Genomic DNA, 21,113 nt, shown 5'->3' with positions numbered 1-21,113 from the left:
TTGCAGTGTCACTTTTTTTCTTACTCCAGGTATCTTAAAGTCTCTATAAGTTTAACTTTACAAACTTTATAACTTTAATTTTGATAAGATAAAGTTATATGTTTTCCCATCACACTTTTACATGAATACTGTCACAGCTGAAAATCCAACACGCACAGTTCACTGAGCTAACTTAAATTCACTTGAATCACGGTGATGTCCTAAGCAAACTGAGGGTGGAGTGGTGATTCCTGACTGGCAACAACAGAAAATAAAGGAGTTTCACTGGTGAGGGATTTCGTCTCAACATGGAAAATACGGCTAGTACTTCAGTTCATTACACTGATAAACTGAAACTTCGACATAAAGAGGTTAATAGTATTTTTTTTTTAGATCAGGTAGCAATTTTAGACAAAACAACAAAATTAAGTTGGCCCAGTCAACATCTGATTTGATTCATTCCACAAGGGTCAATTCTGAGTCCAAATTTCTTAACATTTTTTAAAATAAGTGGTCATATCTAATTTGGTTGAACTTCTGGTGGTACTAAACAATTGCATGGGTTGGAGGAGGCAGTTATACAAGATTTACCTATTGCAGTAACTTATTCATTGAATGCTGTGTGGCTGTGCGTGTGCGTGTGCGTGTGTGTGTGTGTGTGTGCATATACATAAACACAAATGTAAATTGTATATTTAATTATAAAATCTGAGCACGTTAATGACGCAAATTTGTATAATATTAGACAAGAATAATTTCTACATGTATCACCAGCATCGCTTTTTGGAAAGAAATCATATTTTTCTGGTACACAAATGTTTCAAGACCTTCTTAGATATTCAAATAAAATATTGTAAACAAATGAAAAAGTAAGTTTAAGGTAGTAAGTAATTCCCAACTCAATTTTAACAAGTTCTCAACTAAATGCAATAAGTTACATTTATGTAATTTTACAATTTATTTAAAGTAGTAAAATTTCAACCTTAATAAAAACCAATATTTAGATTGATGAGTTCAATGAAAATCTTTTACTTCCTTGTCACTTATATAAAAGTACTATGAAATCTTCATTTCCACTTCAGAGAAGATTAAGATCTATTATGACTCACCAATCGTAGATAAGACACATGTTTGAAGCCCAGGTAGCTGAAGATTTTTTCCATGCAATCACTCGGCAGGTCCAGAAAATGAGTGGTAGAGATGTATTGAGGTGAAGGGGGACTGTGAACCACCTGGGAGTGAGAAGGTCCTGTGTATGAGGTGATTTCATGAGAAGGCGCACCACCGTGGCGCATGGCTCGTGCGCTACCACTGTACTCAACAGCATCTCCCCCCGTAGTAGTTGTGCTCTGAAGGCGAGTAGACACCATGTTTACTTTTAACTTAAATCTTGTAATTTCTGTAAAAAAAGAAAATCCCAATAAAGTCTTTTAAATAGAGTGACTAAGTTTATAAAAAGCATCATAATGGTACTAAATTTATCAAAAAGTTAAGATAACAGTCTGTGATATGTATATCTTCACAGATACAGACAGCTGTACGTATTGTCAGAAATACAGTTAAAATATTCCATTATTAATACAAGTGACTATGGTACAATTATAAATAGTGATTGACATTCAGAGCTAGGACCATCTGATTAGTATATCATAGAAATTACTGTTCACAGAAATATCAATATATATAATTACATGAGAAAACTCTTACAAATTTAATACAAATGCAAACCTGTTCTTGGTTTAATACTAGCTGAAATTCAGTAAAGAAGATTGAAAGGCTCATAGCTCTTGACTACTAGGTTGGCGGAAGTGTTTAAAGCAACCAGCATAGGTGGAGGAGGGGAGGATGTTGGGGAGAGGGAGAGGGGTATGCCTTCTAACTAAACAAGATGATTCATAAAACCTTCTAACTAAAGGAGATGACGCATAAAACTTTGCTATGATTTCTGCTGACAGCAATAAGCCAAACAGTTGAGATATAAACAAAACCACAATCAACAGACACTTCAGACTGTCAGACCACCATGAGTTCCAACAAAAGATCTTCACTAAGTTAGGACAGTAAGGATTTACTGCCCCAGGAACTAGATCTGTTTTTGCACCATCCACAAAAATCTGTAAACTAGTCTCATATCAGGTGTCGACAGGTCTGATAATTTGTTGCACCAATCAATTAAGTCTGCTAAGTCACTAATGTCAATAACATAAATTCAAAATGAAACTGAGCCGAATCTTCATTCTGAACTAACCTTAAAGAAGTTTTCTAACAATTGTAAATTGCTAGTGTAATGTATCTTGTTTTTTTTTTTAGTTTTGACACCAGATTGTCCAGGTTTTGGTTGCAGGCCTACCAAATTTTGTTTATTATTTAAAAAGTCACCTCTTAACTAAAGCAGTCCTTTTCATAGTTAATTGTGTGCATTCCTATAGGAATTTATTTTCAATGATATAAAAAGTCACCTCTAAAGCAATCCTCATCACAATTAGATGCATTCCCATAGGAGTTTATTTTCACTAGGTGTAAAAATGTTTGGATGTAACAACTCCAGCATAAAAACTGAATAAAGTAAAAATGGTTGTTTACATTACTAGTATAATATATTGTTTTAAAGTAACCAGCACCAAAACTAAATACACAACCTAAAGCTTGAAGTTTTTCTAAACTTAGCCCTGACCAAAGCTTATTTTTTGTTTTTTTTTTTTTTTATAGTGGAATAAATCTCAAAGATCACATGTTCAAGGGAAATTTATGTAATTTAGACAATTAATTAAAAAAATTAAAATGTGTGTCAATATATACACCGACAAAATTATCACTCATCACATTCACTTGTGGATTCGTACGGATACTTTCAATATGACGATAAGAGTAACACAGAACAGGCAGGGAAATAATTCAACCAAAATACTATAAAATTCATAACAATTATAAAAATGATGTGATAATTAATATAAACTGAACGCTTTGGGATCAGCACTAAATTTATATGACTGCCTTCTCACATTGCCTGGCCACAATGCTGTTTTACCGTTGAGCTTGTCAGACCACTACATGTGGTTCAGTATACTGCACAGTTATAAAATTCAATACTTATCCAGTTGTGGCTTAAAAGAGCTGTAATCTCTAGCCAAAAAAGTAACAAAATTAATATTTCTCTATTTGCAGCACATGCTATATAAACATAGTTCAGAATTATTTTTTTATCCGAGTGTCAGTGTTACTGTAGCTGCTATAGTGTATCCTATCAATGTATTAAATACTAATGTATTTAGTGGAGATGAAGATCAAATTATTGATAACAAGGTTATATTATCTTGATACTAGAGACGTACTTTAGGCTATTTGTACTTTTATTCTGCAAATAAAACTACTTTTAAAACAGATCACTTATACCTTAAATTACATATTACTCAGTTCGCTTGAAAACGATAATAAACAACCAATGAATAAAGTTTCTACCTTGCCATTTAAATCAGAGGAAAAGTGACGTACATGATTATGCAAGCACCGAGTGGTGACGCAGAACACAGCCAGTCACTATGGTTGGCCCGCTGAACAGACAGAAAAACCCTCTGAGACTCCATTTGAACTAGCGAGAGACAAGTTTTGGCCACTTTAGTGGCCTTCCGATTGCAAAGGGTTAATATAATAATTAATAAGCAAAAACGTTCACATTAAACAAACAAATATAAGCCATCATAAAAAATAGGGCGATATTAACCCTTCCCACGCGGCAAATGGATATATCCGTTAGGCCTAATTTTGACCGAAACGCGTGTTATTTTGTGTTCTTTAATAAATTGTAGTTGCCGTGGAATCCGCTAGAGTTCAAGGGAGTGTTGAATACTTGTTCCGAAAAGCAGATGTTACAGTTTGAACCCTCATTGGTGCGTCGCAGTGGTGGGAGGGCGTGGCTTTGTCCCTCGTGGTGTGATTTAGCCTCAGTCTGCGGCGAACCATTACGCGGTAAACGGATATATCCCGGCACGGCATATTTTAGTGTTTAACGCTGTTTTGTCATATCTCCTTATTTACTGTTCAAGTTCCTGTTGTATTTAGCATTATATTATCTTTTTATTTTGTTGTTATTATTTTATTTGTTGTGTTGTTATAGGCCTATATTGTTCTATGCAATGGCGAATCCTAACGATTTTTTGAAAAATTTGAAAATTTGTTAAAAAATATAGGGGTCTGATTATTTTGTGATACTGTATTATTTTTTATTCCTAATAGCCATCACTAACTAAAAAAAATTAGAGTTGGTAAAATGTAAACAAAATTTTAAAGTTAATTACGCGTTATGAGTCAAAGTTGAAAGATAACATCCACGTGGGAAGGGTTAAGGCAGTAGATTATGAATAACTAACTACCTGAGCAACATGTGTTTTAGTAATCAGGATTAAAGTTGGAGGCCTGTGGAGGCACAGCCCTATAGTCAAGATGTATTTCTAAAATAATAAAGGCACATCTAGTTTGTAAGAGCTTTCAATTGATACCAGATATGTGTATAAAGTACATTTTATGGACTGCCATTAAATCAAGCAAGTGGTGATCGTGAATGGGCAATATGCTTGTAGAAGTCCTGTGTGTACAATGTTGTCTTGTCCTAGTTCGTAGCACTGTTCTTTTTCCCTTTACTATTAGCTAAGGCTGAATATCTGCAATTGTGCGTTTCAGTTTATATTAATTTTGTTATGGTTTCAAAGTGAATACATAAGTCTGGTTTTTATCATTTCAATATTTCTTAGAAATAACACTATCCTTATATTTATAAAATATTAACACTATAAATGCAGTATACTTTACTAATAAAAGATAATTTTTAACCCATAAATTAATAGAACCATTAAAATTTATACACATATATTTTTGTTGTTTTTGGATTAAGGTACTTCTATAGGCAACAACGCTATCACAGTAGACAGTGCGGTGGTTTTTCAGAACCAAACAATGCTATTTTTATCTCTGTAACTTGTCACATGATGTCAAAACTCCCAATAATATTATTAATAATATTGAGCTCTAAAATGTATCCAATTCAGTGCTGAAAAACCCACCCCAACCCACAACAACAATTTATAGTAACCACAGCTTCATTGACTAGCAATTGAGCAATTACAGTCATACTAAAAAAACTATGTTTTAAATATTTGGGATACATCAAAAACACCAAAGTGGGTCTATACCACAACATGAACCAATAAAGTGTGAAAATAATGATTAATAATATAAAAAATCTTAGAAGAACTCACTTATTCCGAGTTTCATGAGATACAGGTTTACTATTTTTTGAGAGAATGCTTCACGAAAAAAACATCAAATTAATTTTTTTAAGTTACAAACTTAAAATTTGAAATAAAATCAAATTTTCTTTAAAAACTATATACTACAGATACGTTTGATCATTTAGCTATCTATACAATAACTAATACAACCTCTATCTTGATGAACTGGTAAGCTACTAAACATTAAGTCCTTAGAACAGTGTTTTTGGAATCAATAGAGCACACAAAGTAGTTGTTTGATAAAATTACTTAAAGTAACAAAGAGACAATAAAGATTACGAACATTCATACTCCACGCTTCTCACAAAACAATGGAAATGTTCTTTGTTTGATGATAATAAAGGGCGATACACTAGTTTGCCATTACAATCAACTTCTTTATTACCAGGCACCAATTAGCAGTGCTACTCTTTTAACAATCCATTTTTCAACAAAACTATTGTTGCTTTACCCAGTGACCCAGCTTGAGTCACTGATGTAAAATAACAATAGTGCTTGTGCTTGATGTGTTTCATTATTTATGAAATAATGAAATACATCAATTTGAATTGATTTACTTAAAAAAACTAAAGAAACATAATAAACTTAACTAACTTTGCTGTTAGATAAGTGCAAGCATCTTAAGGTGGACATTGCAGGTCAGAGCTCACTATGATTTATAGAATCAAAGTTATTTGTCTCTGACTAGGGACAGACATGTCACTAGGGGTCCTTTGCTCTCCTCTAACTGTACCATCAACACCTTTTAGCTTTATGGATTTCCTTTTTTAGTTAAATGTTTCAATCAGCAAAGTGATGTTTTCAGCTAAAGAGTTACAATTCAATAAAATAATTTAATTTTCTTACATGACAGTTAAAGTAAATGTAACTAACACTATAATGTAAAAAGAATTGCTTTAACCTTTTTAAGGCCGATACTTTTTTAAAATGATGTGCAAAAAAGCTATCCTCCTATACAGTGCTCTACTGAAAAAGGCAAAGGCAATTTTCAGCCTCGGAGTAGTTTCGCAGAGAAATTCATAACATTGTTATTTCTGTTTAAAAAGTAACCTTTTTCAATTCAGCTCACAACTAATTTATTGTTTTAAAAAACATTATTTTATCACTGTAAAAAATATTTACATGTTTTGTAATTTTTATTTTATTTTGTTTTGTTTCATACAACATAATAAATACTAAACTGTATGTTATATTGTGTTTACATATACAGGGTGTTTGAAAAGTACGGGTACGGCTTAATATTTTAAAAACCATAGGAGATAACATCTATAAACTTTGCACAGTGTCATATGGCTATGTAAACTATTTTTCCTTGCTATTACCATGACATGCCAACCATGGGGGGACGGCCCACAGAGGAAAACATGGAAATCTTAAATTGAAGCATGAGTCGAGTGATACCTTATTTGAAAGAACTCACATAGTAGAGTTGAATGCCACAAAACGCATCTCAAAAGGTTTATCCAATCAGAAATGGCGGGTTGTTTTAGGTACACATTGTGAAGTACATTATGCGCTGCCATTTCCGACTGGATCGTCGTATTCTGATGCGGTTGGCGGCGTTTCACTCTACTAACCAATGTGTTTTCACTGACTATTTTTAATTAGCAAAGTATGTCATAAATTTATAACACAATAAATACCTATGTTTTTTAGTTTTATTTATTGAGTTATAAATTTATGACACAATTTGCTAATTAAAAATAGTCAGTGAAAACACATTGGTTAGTAGAGTGAAACGCCGCCAACCGCATCAGAATACGACGATCCAGTCAGAAATGGCAGCGCATAATGTACTTCACAATGTGTACCTAAAACAACCCGCCATTTCTGATTGGATAAACCTTTTGAGATGCGTTTTGCGGCATTCAACTCTACTATGTGAGCTCTTTCAAGTGAGGTATCACTCGACCCATGCTTCAATTTAAGATTTCCATGTTTTCCTCTGTGGGCCGTCCCCCCATGGTTGGCATGTCATGGTAATAGCAAGGAAAAATAGTTTACATAGCCATATGACACTGTGCAAAGTTTATAGATGTTATCTCCTATGGTTTTTAAAATATTAAGCCGTACCCATACTTTTCAAACACCCTGTATATTCATAGTCTATGTACCAATTTTGAAGTGTCTACCTTTATTCGATGTGGGGATGTAGCTGATATTTTATAAGTTAACACTGCACCTGCACAGCATTTTGAAATGTCCTGTCTCCCTTAGTGAGTCTCACATCATTCATTTTTATATAATTTAAAATTAAAAGCGATAGAAATTTAAATTAACCCTTAACCCTGCAACTGGCTTTAAGTGATTATCGACGCATTAACTACAGTTTCAAAATTGCACTAAGCTATTTTCGACGCATTAATTATGTCGTAATATGATGTCTCACAGCAAGTCTATTTTTACTTTGTTTGAAGTAGAACATACGTAAATCTAAGGATAACGATCCAAGGTTTCACATTATATCATAAAACGTTCTATAGTTATGTTATATCTTTCATTAAAAAATTCTAAACTTGGATGTTCACATTTCCGATTGCCATTTGTTTGCGTAATTTCCGAACACACTAAAATTGCCATATGTTTGTCAAAATTCCCTATTGCGAGTTTACGTTCTACACGACCTAAGTGTCGTCATTGAAAACAGTGTATTCTTGGCTTTCAGAAACATTTTTTCAATAGGCAGTAGGAAAATAAATGTTTATAAAATAAGTGTTTGAAAAACTCATGTTTTGTAAAATCCCAAATTGCTTAATGCCTCGAAAATTGCTTCATTAAATGTTATTATTTTTTTACTTTATCGTTGTCTGAAAATAATGAAAATCATATCAAAACAAAGAAGAACTGCAATAAGCATCAGTATCGTCAACGAAGACTATGTACTAGTATTTAATTTTTGTTCTGTTGGCACAATCACCGACTCAGTCAGTAGAGAAGAACGACGCATCGCTTGGTTGCCATGTTGATTTCTCTGTTGTTATTACGCCATTGCCGTTATTAGTGTACTGTTTGATATTTATTTGGGTATTTTAGACTTTTCATTATTCAGTGTGTATAAATAAAAGTTTGTTTACTGTCTTTTTTTAATTAGTAAAGTGAAAAATGTAGAGGTTAGGTTAAGTTTTAGTGAATTGGTTGGATTTTTGTGAAACTTAAGTTTTTTCGTCGCTTGTTTTATTTTGTTTAACAAAAAAATTAACAAAGATAAAAATACATTGTTGTAAATTTTTGTTAACTTCAATAAATGTAGTATCCATATAAATAATTTTAGGATGAAAAGAAAATGTTACCTAAAAAAGTTAGGTATTTATTTCACAATTTTGACTTTTGTAAAAATTATAAAAAAGTGTGTTGTTATAGAAAAATATATCATACAATGTAAACTTCAATATCATATTTTTTTCTTCTAAATATATTTATCTCTTAGAAAAAATATTTGTTCATCCAATAGATTTCAAAATGTCACAATGGTATACATAATAGTGTTATACAACATTTTTTCAGATTTTGTAGTTTTTATAGGTGTATTATTCGAAAGTACAAATAAAGTTCTTTTACCCAAGTATTTTTTTGTAATATGTAATTCAGATATATAAGCAAACTTTAGTATATTGTAGATTTATTAAAAAAATTTCATATGAGGGGGTGCTATAGATTTGAGAAAAATGTATTCTTTACTAATATTTTGATGTAATTTTATCAGTAATTTAAAAAATTACATTAAAATGATTCAATATTTAATAATTTCTTTGTAAACTACATTTATTTTTAAAGACATTGATGTTTTTAAAATGTTTGTATCTTAAAAATAGATGAGCAGTGAGTAAAATACAAAACCCTTACAAAATCACCAATAAGTGCCTGCCATTTTAGGAAAAATGATGGCCAGTTCCAGGGTTTAAAAACCGAATAAAATATTATTAATTACACTATTTACACTTACATGGGCTACTTTTTAAATAAACATGGTGATTACCAAAACATACAGGGTGTATACCTCTTTTGCACTTTTTACAATTATATCTCCTACTTTTTCTGATCACCAGCAGCTGTGCTGATAGGACTACATACAGCACAACTCTCCAGTTTCCCAGGTAATTTTTCAATTTCATATGCATTTTGACCACCGTTTCCTCCTCAGTTGATAATTAGGCCTAGAATTAGGTGGTCTACCTCTAGGACTACCTGTCGATGTGGAGGATCGAGTATCTGGCTTATCTTCAGAAGAGATGTTGTCTATATTTGATATTTCAAAATCTGGAACCTCATCTGTATCATCAACAACACTTGAATCACTAAATTCATCAGCTACACAGCCATTAATAATACATTATCGATGTCATCATCACGCGAATCACCATTATCCACAAATCGCTTTCCACTCAAAATAACATTGCTTATTACTGATCTTTCACCATTTCTTTTACTCATATGTAGACAAAACCGTAAAACAACTAACTTTAAATCAAATAACATACAAACCTTGCAGCAGCAGAACAAAGCAGTACATGTTAACCAGAATCTCAGTAAAAAGTTGTTTAAGTTAGAATACCAACTGCATAGAAGTTAACAAAAATTAAATCAAACTGTTTTCTCTATTGCACATATGATCTGTTAACTAGAATCTCAAGTTTCACAGCATTTGGAACAATAGCTAGCCAGTAATATATATAAAAAAAGGTTGTCAAGTGTCTATTGGCTACGAACGTCAATTTGGCAGTAAGGGTCACGCCCATAAGCTACGAAAGTACAATTCGCTGTGGTCTATTACAGCCGTTGGCCTTAACACATCGCGTGCAGTGCGGTCACTGGCGACCTAAGTAATCTTAGTGGAAGCACATATGATGTATTATGGAACCCTATAATAATATTATTAAGTTTGAAGTAGATATATTTGGTACATATTATTCCATTGTTTGTATTTGTATCTAATGTATTTTCGGTACCGTAGTAACTCCACTGTTTCCCCAGGCAAGAATATATACACACATACATTTAAAATATCTTCTTCAATCAAAAAGTATCTACTAGTGTACTAGCCATACTGTAATTTAATAAATCGCCAGAAATGGCATTTTATAAATTCAGTACGATGAAGATCCTAGGTGAACAAATAAAATATTATGTTATTTATTAAATAACATGGAAGTTAACTCCCCACACGAGTTTTATAAATCAACTAATCGACTATCATTGGATCGAATATCATGGCGATTCTGTGTACTATAACAAATTATAATGGAAATTTTTAATGTCGTGTCACATGGACGTTGGCATGGAAAGAGTTATTTAAAATATATTTTTTATTATAATTCAGGTAATATATACAGCATGTTTGTCTTTCTGTTACAATTAGGCTCCGGTAACTATCAACATCGGATGTTTGCCTACAAAGTTAAAAAATTTCTGCTGCATAGTTGAGTATTTAGAAGTATGGGGAAACACATCACCTTAAGACAGCACGAACTAGTTTTTCCGTAAAAAGTATCAGCATACAGTGTCTTCCAAATAATCAATCTATCGATTCAATTTAAAGTGAGTCAGACACACTTATTTATACAACACTATGAAAAAATACTTACAAGATTATTTACGTCCTGTTTACATTCAATCTGTGAACAATTAATGGGACATTTTACTACTATAAATAATAGGCTAATAAAATAAAGAAACTCACTAGTATATTAAATAAATGTTTAATAATTATATAAATTTTAAGTCAGTACGAAGCTTTGATGTCATTATGATACATTGATGGAAATATATCAATTGAATTCATAAGAATATATACACACATAAATCCAAAAATTGTCTTCAATCAAAAACCATCTACTTCCAGTATCCTAACCATACTGTAATGTAATAATCGCCAAAAGTGGCATTTTATAATTTCAGTGGGATGTAGATCCTATATGAGCAAATAAAATCAAATAATTTTAAGGATACAAAAATATTTACATTATTTACAAAATATTTAGTTATTTCATATTCAAAACCACAAGAACTTCACGATGGCGTTAATCAGTGATTTTAAGATTTCAGGTGGCAGATTTCTACAAAGCTGGAATCGAAAAACTTGTGTCACGTTATGATAAATTTCTCAATTTGAACGGGGACTGCGTTGAAAAATAGCCTAAGAGCGTAACTTTTAAAAGTATATAATTAAGTATTCCTATTTCAGTAGGTTAATATTTTATTTAAAAACTTCTGCAACTTTCTTTCAGCCCTCGTATATATAAATTCATTTCAAACACGCTAAACTCTCAATAACCAATAGTCTTTTTTCATAAAATCATAAGAATTTGTACCAGCACTGAAATCCACTAATTGCGAAACGTGCCAACAAAATCGTCACTTAGTTCGTCTTGCAAAATGTGCAATCCAGTTACAGCTAATTCATTAAACAGCGAATTTTCACTCACCGGTGACCTATCTTTCACTCATTCTACTAAGTTTAAAACGACTATACACAGTAAAACTAAAAAAGTGGAAGAAATGTGTAAAACATGCTGTGTAAAACAAACAGTACGAACAGCAGCACAATCTCAACTGTGATTAGTAACCCAACAGCTCCATGAAATGAAACATAAATAACATGGAAATTAACACACCATACAAATTTTATAAATGAACTAATCGACCATGGTGGCCTCTCTAAACCTCTTTTCAAATTCCCGGTCAAAAATTTTCGATTATCTAGTCTATTTTCAAACCAAATAAACAACTGAAATACTGTGTTTAACCCTTACACCGAGCTCAACGGTGACGGTTTATCGTCACTAGCAGTATTTGCAAGAAATGGCACAAAGTTGCAGTGCTCTAGCATTATGTCGCAGCAATATCCGAGAAATTCTGTGACGATTTTTCTCCATCACCTATTTCAAGCTCCTTAGTATTTATCCCTGTGTCTTTCGATGTGTTGAGGAATCATCGTGTATACCTAGTAACTTTCCCTTCTGTGATGTTTGGAAAATACATATATCTAATACGGAATAAACAAAGATAACATATAAATACCAACACAGCGCAACCGTGGGGCAGACTGCAGTCCAGCATTTGCGGGTCAGAGATCTGCGGTGGACGAACTTGGAAGCAATCGGTAATTTACGTACTGCCGATCAGTAGTCATCCGGGAAGAGAACATTTTTGGATTCGAGATCCAGCCTCCCCATATGAGTAGTATATTAAGAAATCATGATTTTTCACGTATTTAAGCATTTTTGTTGGTATCGGAATCAAGTAGAAAGAGCCCCGGTATCGAGTATCGGAAACGATCCATCCCTACTAAAAATTCCAGGGACACTATAAAAATTCATTCATGTTTCCCGGAGTCCGAAATTCATGCGTAATGCACGCTTTTCCAGATTCTCATCATTGGCAGTAGCCCTGGTCAAGAGTTCCACGAAAGTATTATGGCTCTCAATACATATTCCTGACAGCCAATACATGAAGAATGTATGAAAAAGTTATCTGCTACGGAAGTTACCGAATTTCGGTTAGTTCACAATCTGTATAAGACGTACATATACACCAGTACAGGACAGTACCTTCTATAGTTACACCCAGAATACGAGAACAATTTATGTTATCAATTACTGGCTACTAAATATTTTGTGTTAGCCTTTAATATAATGCAAGAATAGAATCACCCCATCATAACAAAACACAACTACAAAGTAAATAAACGCACGAAAGACTGTCTCACCAGTATACTAAATAAATATTAAATAATTACATACACTTTAAGTCAGTAAGAATCTTTTGATGTCATTATGATACTTTGATGGAAATATATTAATTGAATTCATGAAATTGTTTGTATTCACTAGTTAATAATACTAATCGAATTTTTGCTTTCTTATTGAATATTTAACTTTACCCTCTTGTGTAGAGGGTAAAGTTAAATTTATTATTATTCTATTTATTATTATTATTATTCTATTTAATAAAACCTGCTTCAAATAGGCCTATTAACCACCTTCTGCAGTGTATATGTAGCGAAAGAACAATAAAGACTTCTGATTCTATGAGACTAAACCAGTAAAAATTATACACACACTAACTTTTTGGGGCCTGCTCTACTGTAGGCTATTAGTCTGAGCTTTAATGTTTTAAGAGAACAATGACATTTTATTAACCAGCCAAAAAACACATGTGTAAGTATTTTTGTTCCAAAATTGTTTAGTAAATTGAATTAACCATGGATCAAATAAACTGGTTCGAAAGCATGATATAAGAAACATACGGTAATGAATAAAATCTAGTTTTCTACCATAAGAGGTATGAATCCTTAATACTTTGTAACAAATACAAACAAATTAAATTTAAAAATCAATTTAGAAAGTCTATTTTGGAAATTAAAATTTATCAATAGAACTGAACATAAAATACTTGACATGTTTTTAAGTTTTAAAACAAAATAGCACACTTAATTCTACATTACCTTTCTACAAGAATAGGCCTAGTCAGACTTTAAGTCTAGCTACAACAAAGGGTTAAAACTATGTTACTTGATCCAAATGCCAGTTTACTTAGAGGTTATTGTGTCTAACTTAAGGTGAAAGCTTTTTGATAAGGTACTAGCTCCTACCTTGAAAGCTGCAAAATAAAATCCAAGCTAATAAAAATAAAATTACATCTTAAAATATACTTAATTGAAATGGAACAGCGAACCTATTTCAACAATTTTAAGATAATTATACAAAATTGATATACTTATGACACAAAGCCAGGCTATGCTTGGCTAAAAACTCCATCTTTGAAGTCCATTACCGTGTGAATGACGATCTTCTCAGCAAGTCCGAAGTTTTAATCCGCACATAATTCAAATAAAACCAATTGAAATATAAAATATAGTTTATACAATGGGTCTTGAACTTGATTAAAAAAGTACAGATAAATACGTACATAAAATAATTAAAAATATATTCTCAAGTCTAATACCCAACCGCGAAATACCGTTTGTTCGCTTAATTACCAGCCAGTGGTACCAGTGCCAGTGTAGCTTTCGAGAGTACAGTCCGAGAAGTAAAAGATCATGGAGGGGAAATCTCATGAACAAAGCAAATATTAACACATCGAGACTGTACTTTCTCAAAAGTTATGAATGGACAATGTTTTTGTATCACATATTTTGAAATAATACACGTTTTATTATGAAAAGCATCCTTCAGTGATTATAAGGTAGTAGAACGTTAGTTATATATTTTTGTTGGGACGTTTACAAAATCATATTTTGTATAGTATTAATGTAACAAACAAATCTGGTATTAAAATTACATGAAGACATTGTAGGTACCAGTAATCTATTGAAGATTAGTATTGAATCACGTAATGTATGATGATATTGTGCTATTTAACAAAACACCCCATCGTTTAGTGTAGATATGCCTTAACATTGTAAATTTAAGCCCCTCAATATAACAACGTACTAATTTTTGAGGGTATTCTTGTCTAATTTAAATTAATAGAGTGACATCGTTTCTCTTATTGGTGCCATAAAAATGCCTATATGGACATACATTTCGATACAAAAACTCAGCTGCTTTGTGACGTGGCCAATAGAATAGGAATAAATTCATAACTAAAATTCCTAGTATAGGCGATTGTCTGTCTACCACTCCCATCAGAGCCATTTACGATTGATATTTCATATTCCTCTAGCTACAGCTTTTTTATAGCTAATCGCTAAGCACAGAAGGAATCTACTAATATTATTTTTTATTTTACCTCAATTTTAAAGGCGGGACTAGTATCACAATGTAGAAATATCTTAATGTCTTCATAATAACAATGATAATTTTGAAACAAGAACAATTATAAAAAATAAACCACCACCATGAATAGGAAAGTAACAAAACAAAAGGATTTTGGTAAGACAGAATGGTTGGTGATTAGTTTTTATAACGAAAAGGTTGTAGGAGAATAAATCAACTCCAAAGGATACTTGATTGCCAAAACTAGGGAATAAAACCATTGTACTGCTATTATTATAATATGTAGCTCTAAAACTAAAGATGAAGAAGTTTGTCATGTTTGACATTGCGATACCACATTTTTTAACAATCCAAAGTAGAATTATCTATATAACTAGAAAAATAATTGCTAACATAGGATACGAAATATTCCAATAAACTGTAATGTTCATGTAGTATATTTACGCAAAATATTTTTAACCCATTTCTATATATACTCTAAATGAATATTTTTATCCTATTCTACTAGGCACTTAGAAGTCGATTTTAGCAACTATTTTTGATTATTGGAATATATCCCCTTAGTTTTAATAGTTGCAGACCAATGGTATACACAAGATCGGTGATTTGGTCGTTGATGGGTTTTACAATAATGTAAACCCATCCGAATAACTGCAATATTTAAAAACCTCCACTGTGACGCCAGCGGCCAATCCATAAGATCTTCAAAACGAGGAGCTCTGACGAAAAATGCATATTCGCTTTTCTCTAGGGAGCAATAAAGTATTTTAAAACGTGTGGATTATTGAATTTTTCAGTTCAAGTAATGAAGCCAAGTAGGAAATTGCAGACGTGGTTGAATTTCAAACGTGTTTGACAAGGTGTAAGTTATAATAGAAAGTGAACCCAAGACATTGCATTTATTAAGTTTTGTAAATTTCGTTGTATTCCAAAAATATGAATAACAAAGACGCGCGAGAGTGGTAGAATGTTATAATACTACATTTGCTTTACATGTTTTTGCTTATACACCATGATTTAGAGAGAATTTTCTCTAAACGGGAACGAAACTGCGCGGATCCAGAAACAGCCACTACCTCTGTGCGTTTTTAATTTCAAAGCCTTCACATAAACCATTGTTAACGTGTAAAGTAGACAAATTAAATATTGGAGGACCCCTAGAGATTTTAAGATATAAAATTAAAGGAATGTCAGGATTAAAATGTGCACAGCCCAAAATAATTTATTCTAAGGCCTTTTTTAGAGGAGATAAATATACTTCCCTAATTATTAGAACAGTATAAAATAATGTAATTCATTCACTTTTCGACCCAACTAAAACACCTCAGTCGGTTTGCTTGGAAACCATCATTCTTTTTCGCGTGTATAAAGAAAAATATCTGTGACTTGTGTGTGTAAAATTCTACTAACTTTTTCATTGATCTATTTAAATTCTGAAAATATTGTTAAATTTTTAGTTCTGTCACCATTAGCATAATTTAGTTTTTATAAACTGTTAGGGGACGATATTCACATATCTAACAATGGGGATATTTTCATTAGTATGAGTGCGTGCATCGGATGTTGATTTGCGTTGCTTTAGAAATTGGCCTTTCCTATAAGAACTATATGGTCAAGGGTCAGAGCTATATTACTTATGCTCGAAATCCTTTGAAAAACTGAGCAGTGAAACTTTCATAAAACATACGCACTAGATTTAATATTTAACGAGATTTAGTAAGAGTAATTTTGCCTAAATTAAAAATGTAAATTTCACCCACTGACACAGTCAAGTCTGCACCACGTCATGGTAACTCTTTCTGTAAGACTCCGACAAAGTGTTTGTTTTCTTCGGCTCCATAAATTATAATTCTTGTGGAACGGCGTTTGTGCTCGTATATTTTTGTTACAGTAATCTTCGATATTACTTGATTTTAAGTTCTCTTGAGAGTTTAGTGAAATGTGAATATCAGATTCCGCATTATTTGGCCATCTTTTGAATTCCTTAATTTTGGACTATTAATTGGTCAGATCATCCACAACTTGAGGCACGCTCCTCGAAATAGTTTACGCTTTTATTTATGGTCGTACAGTTTTCTTTTAGGAAACATAAGTATTTTAGATTAAATCAACATCGCTACTAAATTCTCTGAAGGTGATCAGTTTTCTTTCCTGCAATGTATTTCCGTTTAAGTTTTTAATAATCTGTAAAACTCGGAGAATGAGGAAAACCAGTGGGAGTCTATTACAGACAGCTTTAGTTTTATGTTGTGAGCGCGTTGCGTATTTTCTTTAGCAAATCTTGTTACAAGAAATCGCATGTTCTTAAACTCTTGGTCTAATAACTAGACTATCTTGGTAATACCCTAACTGACAATTACCCGAATGTATAAAATAAGCTTGGATACAATCATCTGCGTCAGTACTTGAGCAGTAGTGTCAGAACCCTCACTGATGATCATGACTCATGACAAACCTAGGTGAAGGTGAGCACTGAGCGGAAGGTGAATTGGATTTAAACTCATCATTCGCATTTAATCAACCCTTCCCACCGAGTTCCGAGTTTTATGTTGTGTTGAAAACACGTGCTTTGGGATTGTCTAAAACATAGTAGTGCACTCAAGTGTGCATCTTATGAGTCAATGAGAACGCTTTTTCGTGAGGATTTCGCTGTATGGTTGTGTGGGAAACCAAACAGACCTTTTTTGTGTTCTCTGGTGTCGAAACGATGCAAGGTTTTCGTTATGAACGCCTTCGTCACCGACTTTTATGGGTTTCTTCAGGCGAACGTGGACTCCAAATCCAAGGAGTCAAGTCTGTGTTAGTTTCAGATTTCATACGATGCACTGAGCGGAAGACGAAATGAAACTAAACTCAACATTCGCAGGTTTTATCAGTCCGATATATTATTGTAGACTGGGGTTCCATCATTCATAGATTTCGTGTGCTTAGGGGAGTAAATGCTGACTTTAAAGTACTTATATTCGATTTCTTTGTATCCGATATATGTTGCATAATGTATAATATAATTGGCCTAAGAATTATATGCACGTAAGTATCTTTTGACTACCACAAATCTTGCCCGCACAAACAACACAGGGTTTTATTATAATGTGTCATGGATTAATTATAACTAAAATAAAATTACAAAAACGATAACATTAAGCCAATCTACTAACTTACTTCTCATGTTTAAATCTAACGTAAACCTATTTAATCGCAAACTAAAATTGAATTACGGATAAAAATTCAATTCAATTCTTTTTATTGCATAAGGTACACAGAAGTACATAGCAATCGTCAATATAGAATAAATCTAAATTTAAGTATAAAAGTGCTATCAACAAATTCAAATTGAATAGTAGTCAAAAGAAAGAAAGAAGCACACAAAAACAATTATAAAAATTAAAATTTAAAAGCCACTGTCAAAGAGGAATTCATTTACACTATAAAATTCCTTTACTATTAACTATCTCCTCAGGTCCCCTTTAAAAATTGTCAGCTCACAAACCTCCTTCAAATTTTCAGAGAGAGCATTATAAAAAATTACACCCGCGTGCATCACCCTAGTCTCGTGCAGGGACCATCGATGTGAGGGAGTACGAAGCAAAGTGCCGTGCCTCGTCGGGTAGGCATGAGTGCTTCCCACTGACGGAATCTGACACAGATGCTTCCTCACATACATGACAACTCTAAAAATGTAAAGGGATGTCATTGTTAGAATGTTGAGATTCCTAAATAAACCACGGCATGAATGAAGATTTGGGACCCTGCATATGATTCGTACAGCTCTCTTTTGGACTAAAATGCATGTTCTGCAGGAGAGGCTCTACCCAAGATCTCAATCCCAGACGCCAACAACGAAGCGAAACACCCGTGGTAAGCAGTCACCAACCCATCTCTGTCCATAAAAGTACTCAGAGTTCGTAATGCAAAACACACTTGACTCAATTTACCACACAACCCAGATACACGAGTAGACCACTGCAATCTACTATCGATGGTTACACCCAGGAAACACGTAGATTTAGATGGTTCTAATGAGGTTTCATTTAAGTTAATAAAAAAACCAGAGTGTTGTTTATTTTTTGTTAGAAACTGAATAAAATTTCTTAGCATTCAACATTAAGTTATTTTTCTTGAGCCAACTGTCAATATTTACGAGGGAAGAAGATGCTCGTAGGTCCACGGCACTATCTGAGCCACCGAGAAGAACCGTAGCATCATCCCCGTAGAGTACCAAATTGGCGTCTCCCCTGCACACATGAATATCGTTAATGTAGAGGATAAAAAGTAATGGGCCTAGAATGGAACCCTGTGGCACCCCATAGTTGTTCTCAATCAAACCTGATATCGAAAACCCAACTTGAACGAACTGCTGCCTGTGAGACAAATACGATTGTAGCCATGAAAGAGCTACGCCTCTATCTCCACACCCTTCCAGCTTAGAACACAATAAGCGGGACACAAAAAGTATCGGGATATCGTCTCACCAATCAATCGATGGGAGCAACAATTCTTATTCAACAGAAATTGCTCTATCATCCGCTAGTGCGTCAAAAATACCGAAATAGCCATTACCTAGCCCGAGTCAGGAGAATGTTGCATGTCTTCCTCTATCATGGGATCTGATAAAAGAAATTATCAGTCAAAATTATCCTTGAGCTGAAAGAAACAGACGTAATACCATCCTGTTAAAATTCTAAATGCGATCAAATATATCGCGCTTGTGAATTGGTATTTCAACATGTTAATTATCTTAGTATCGCCCATAAATATTTTAAAAGATGGTTGGCAACAAAATGGTTGTAATAGTAAAAGTCATTTTTTCGATTCTAAACGCACTAGAAGGGTAAACCTTTTGAACACTTTATATATCTGACTGTAATCACTGTTATAGTTTTGAAAAAAAAAAAAACGGTCAAGTTTAATAAAAGACTTTTAGCGTAGAGTGTTAGCACATGATGGATTTACAGACCATGAAGTAGGGATGGAAAATGTCGTTGTTTTCCGGTAAAGTGTTGCGACGTTATTCTGACAAATAAAAGCAGTTTGGGGCAACGTGTTATTGCAGACAGCTGACCGTTGCTAACAATGCGAAACAGTTGTTTCTTCTATTCATTGCGAAACGTTGGTTCAACAACTTCATCATTATAGCTGCTTAGTTAGTTACCATTATTAATTTTGAGATAATTAAAAACATCTTTTGGTACAATTAATTACTGAATTCCAACAATTATTTTAACGGTGTTTATTACATTTATTTATGATAATGGTAATTTATAATAAGTTAAGATTTTTATTTAAACTCACTTCTCAGAATTGAACTAATACAGTATCACAAAATATTAATTACACTTTTAACTGAGGGTTTATGATAACATGACGAATTCGACGTTCATAAAATGTTATCTTTGAGAATTAATTATTTATTTAAAAGCTATTAACTTTGTTTTACAATTGTCCGTGTTACAATAATTAATGATGTGGTTAATTGGTAAGAAACAAAACATAAAATTTCAGTTTATTTTATAGTGTGAGTGTAAACATCACGGAACATAATATACCATGACAAAACTATAGATACACATTAACATTATAAAATGATAAAATACCTTCCAACAAATGCTCTTAATGTTATTCTGGAAATTTTTAATAACATTTGGAATGGGTACATAAGACATATCATTTAACACTTAGACGTAACATTTCCGGATTATCGCTTTACTTTAACCAGCTAAAGATTGCAAGAATTTCCAAGAATCGTACAGATCAGTATCATACGATACCTGCCTTGCCAAGGTTATGAATTCAATAGAAAACATAGCTGATTAGAATGGCTTACAGAAAAGTTAAATTTATTTTCTGATACTTAATATGGTTTTAGAAAGGCTGTGATGATTATCTTATTAATATAAATTTTATAATTGACGCCTTAACATATAATGAAACTACAGTCACTACAGCATTAGACATTTGCAGTGGCCATGAAAATGTTTCAATACCAGTACTAATAGATAGAACGTCTAGCCTAGACATCCAACAAAATTCATAGTATACTGCCATAACTGGCTTATTAATTGAAAGTTAAGTTTTATTAAGATAAGGATGCCTACACAAAAATAACTTTTAGGCATACCTCACGGCTGTATTC

General features: G+C 32.8%; 1 protein-coding gene across 2 annotated transcripts in view; it reads right to left on the bottom strand.

The window, feature by feature from the left end:
- The window catches only part of LOC124369742 (F-box only protein 28), a 51,425-nt gene extending 37,157 nt beyond the window's left edge, over window positions 1-14,268 (bottom strand). The window contains exons 1-3 of one of the 2 annotated variants that reach the window (XM_046827811.1): window positions 14,037-14,268; window positions 10,847-10,876; window positions 1,089-1,378 (exon numbers count right to left, since the gene is read on the bottom strand). In XM_046827811.1, coding sequence (XP_046683767.1) covers window positions 1,089-1,349 — 261 coding nt within the window. In that variant the 5' untranslated portion in view covers window positions 1,350-1,378; window positions 10,847-10,876; window positions 14,037-14,268. The remainder of the gene's footprint in view (window positions 1-1,088; window positions 1,379-10,846; window positions 10,877-14,036) is intronic. The other variant, XM_046827810.1, reaches the window with a different exon arrangement.
- Between the last annotated feature and the right edge of the window lie 6,845 nt (window positions 14,269-21,113).

The sequence above is a fragment of the Homalodisca vitripennis genome, chromosome X (assembly GCF_021130785.1).
Source record: "Homalodisca vitripennis isolate AUS2020 chromosome X, UT_GWSS_2.1, whole genome shotgun sequence".
NCBI classification, from domain to species: domain Eukaryota; kingdom Metazoa; phylum Arthropoda; class Insecta; order Hemiptera; family Cicadellidae; genus Homalodisca; species Homalodisca vitripennis.
Note: the sequence above shows the minus strand (reverse complement) of the source record. Positions and strands in the feature narration are given on the sequence as shown.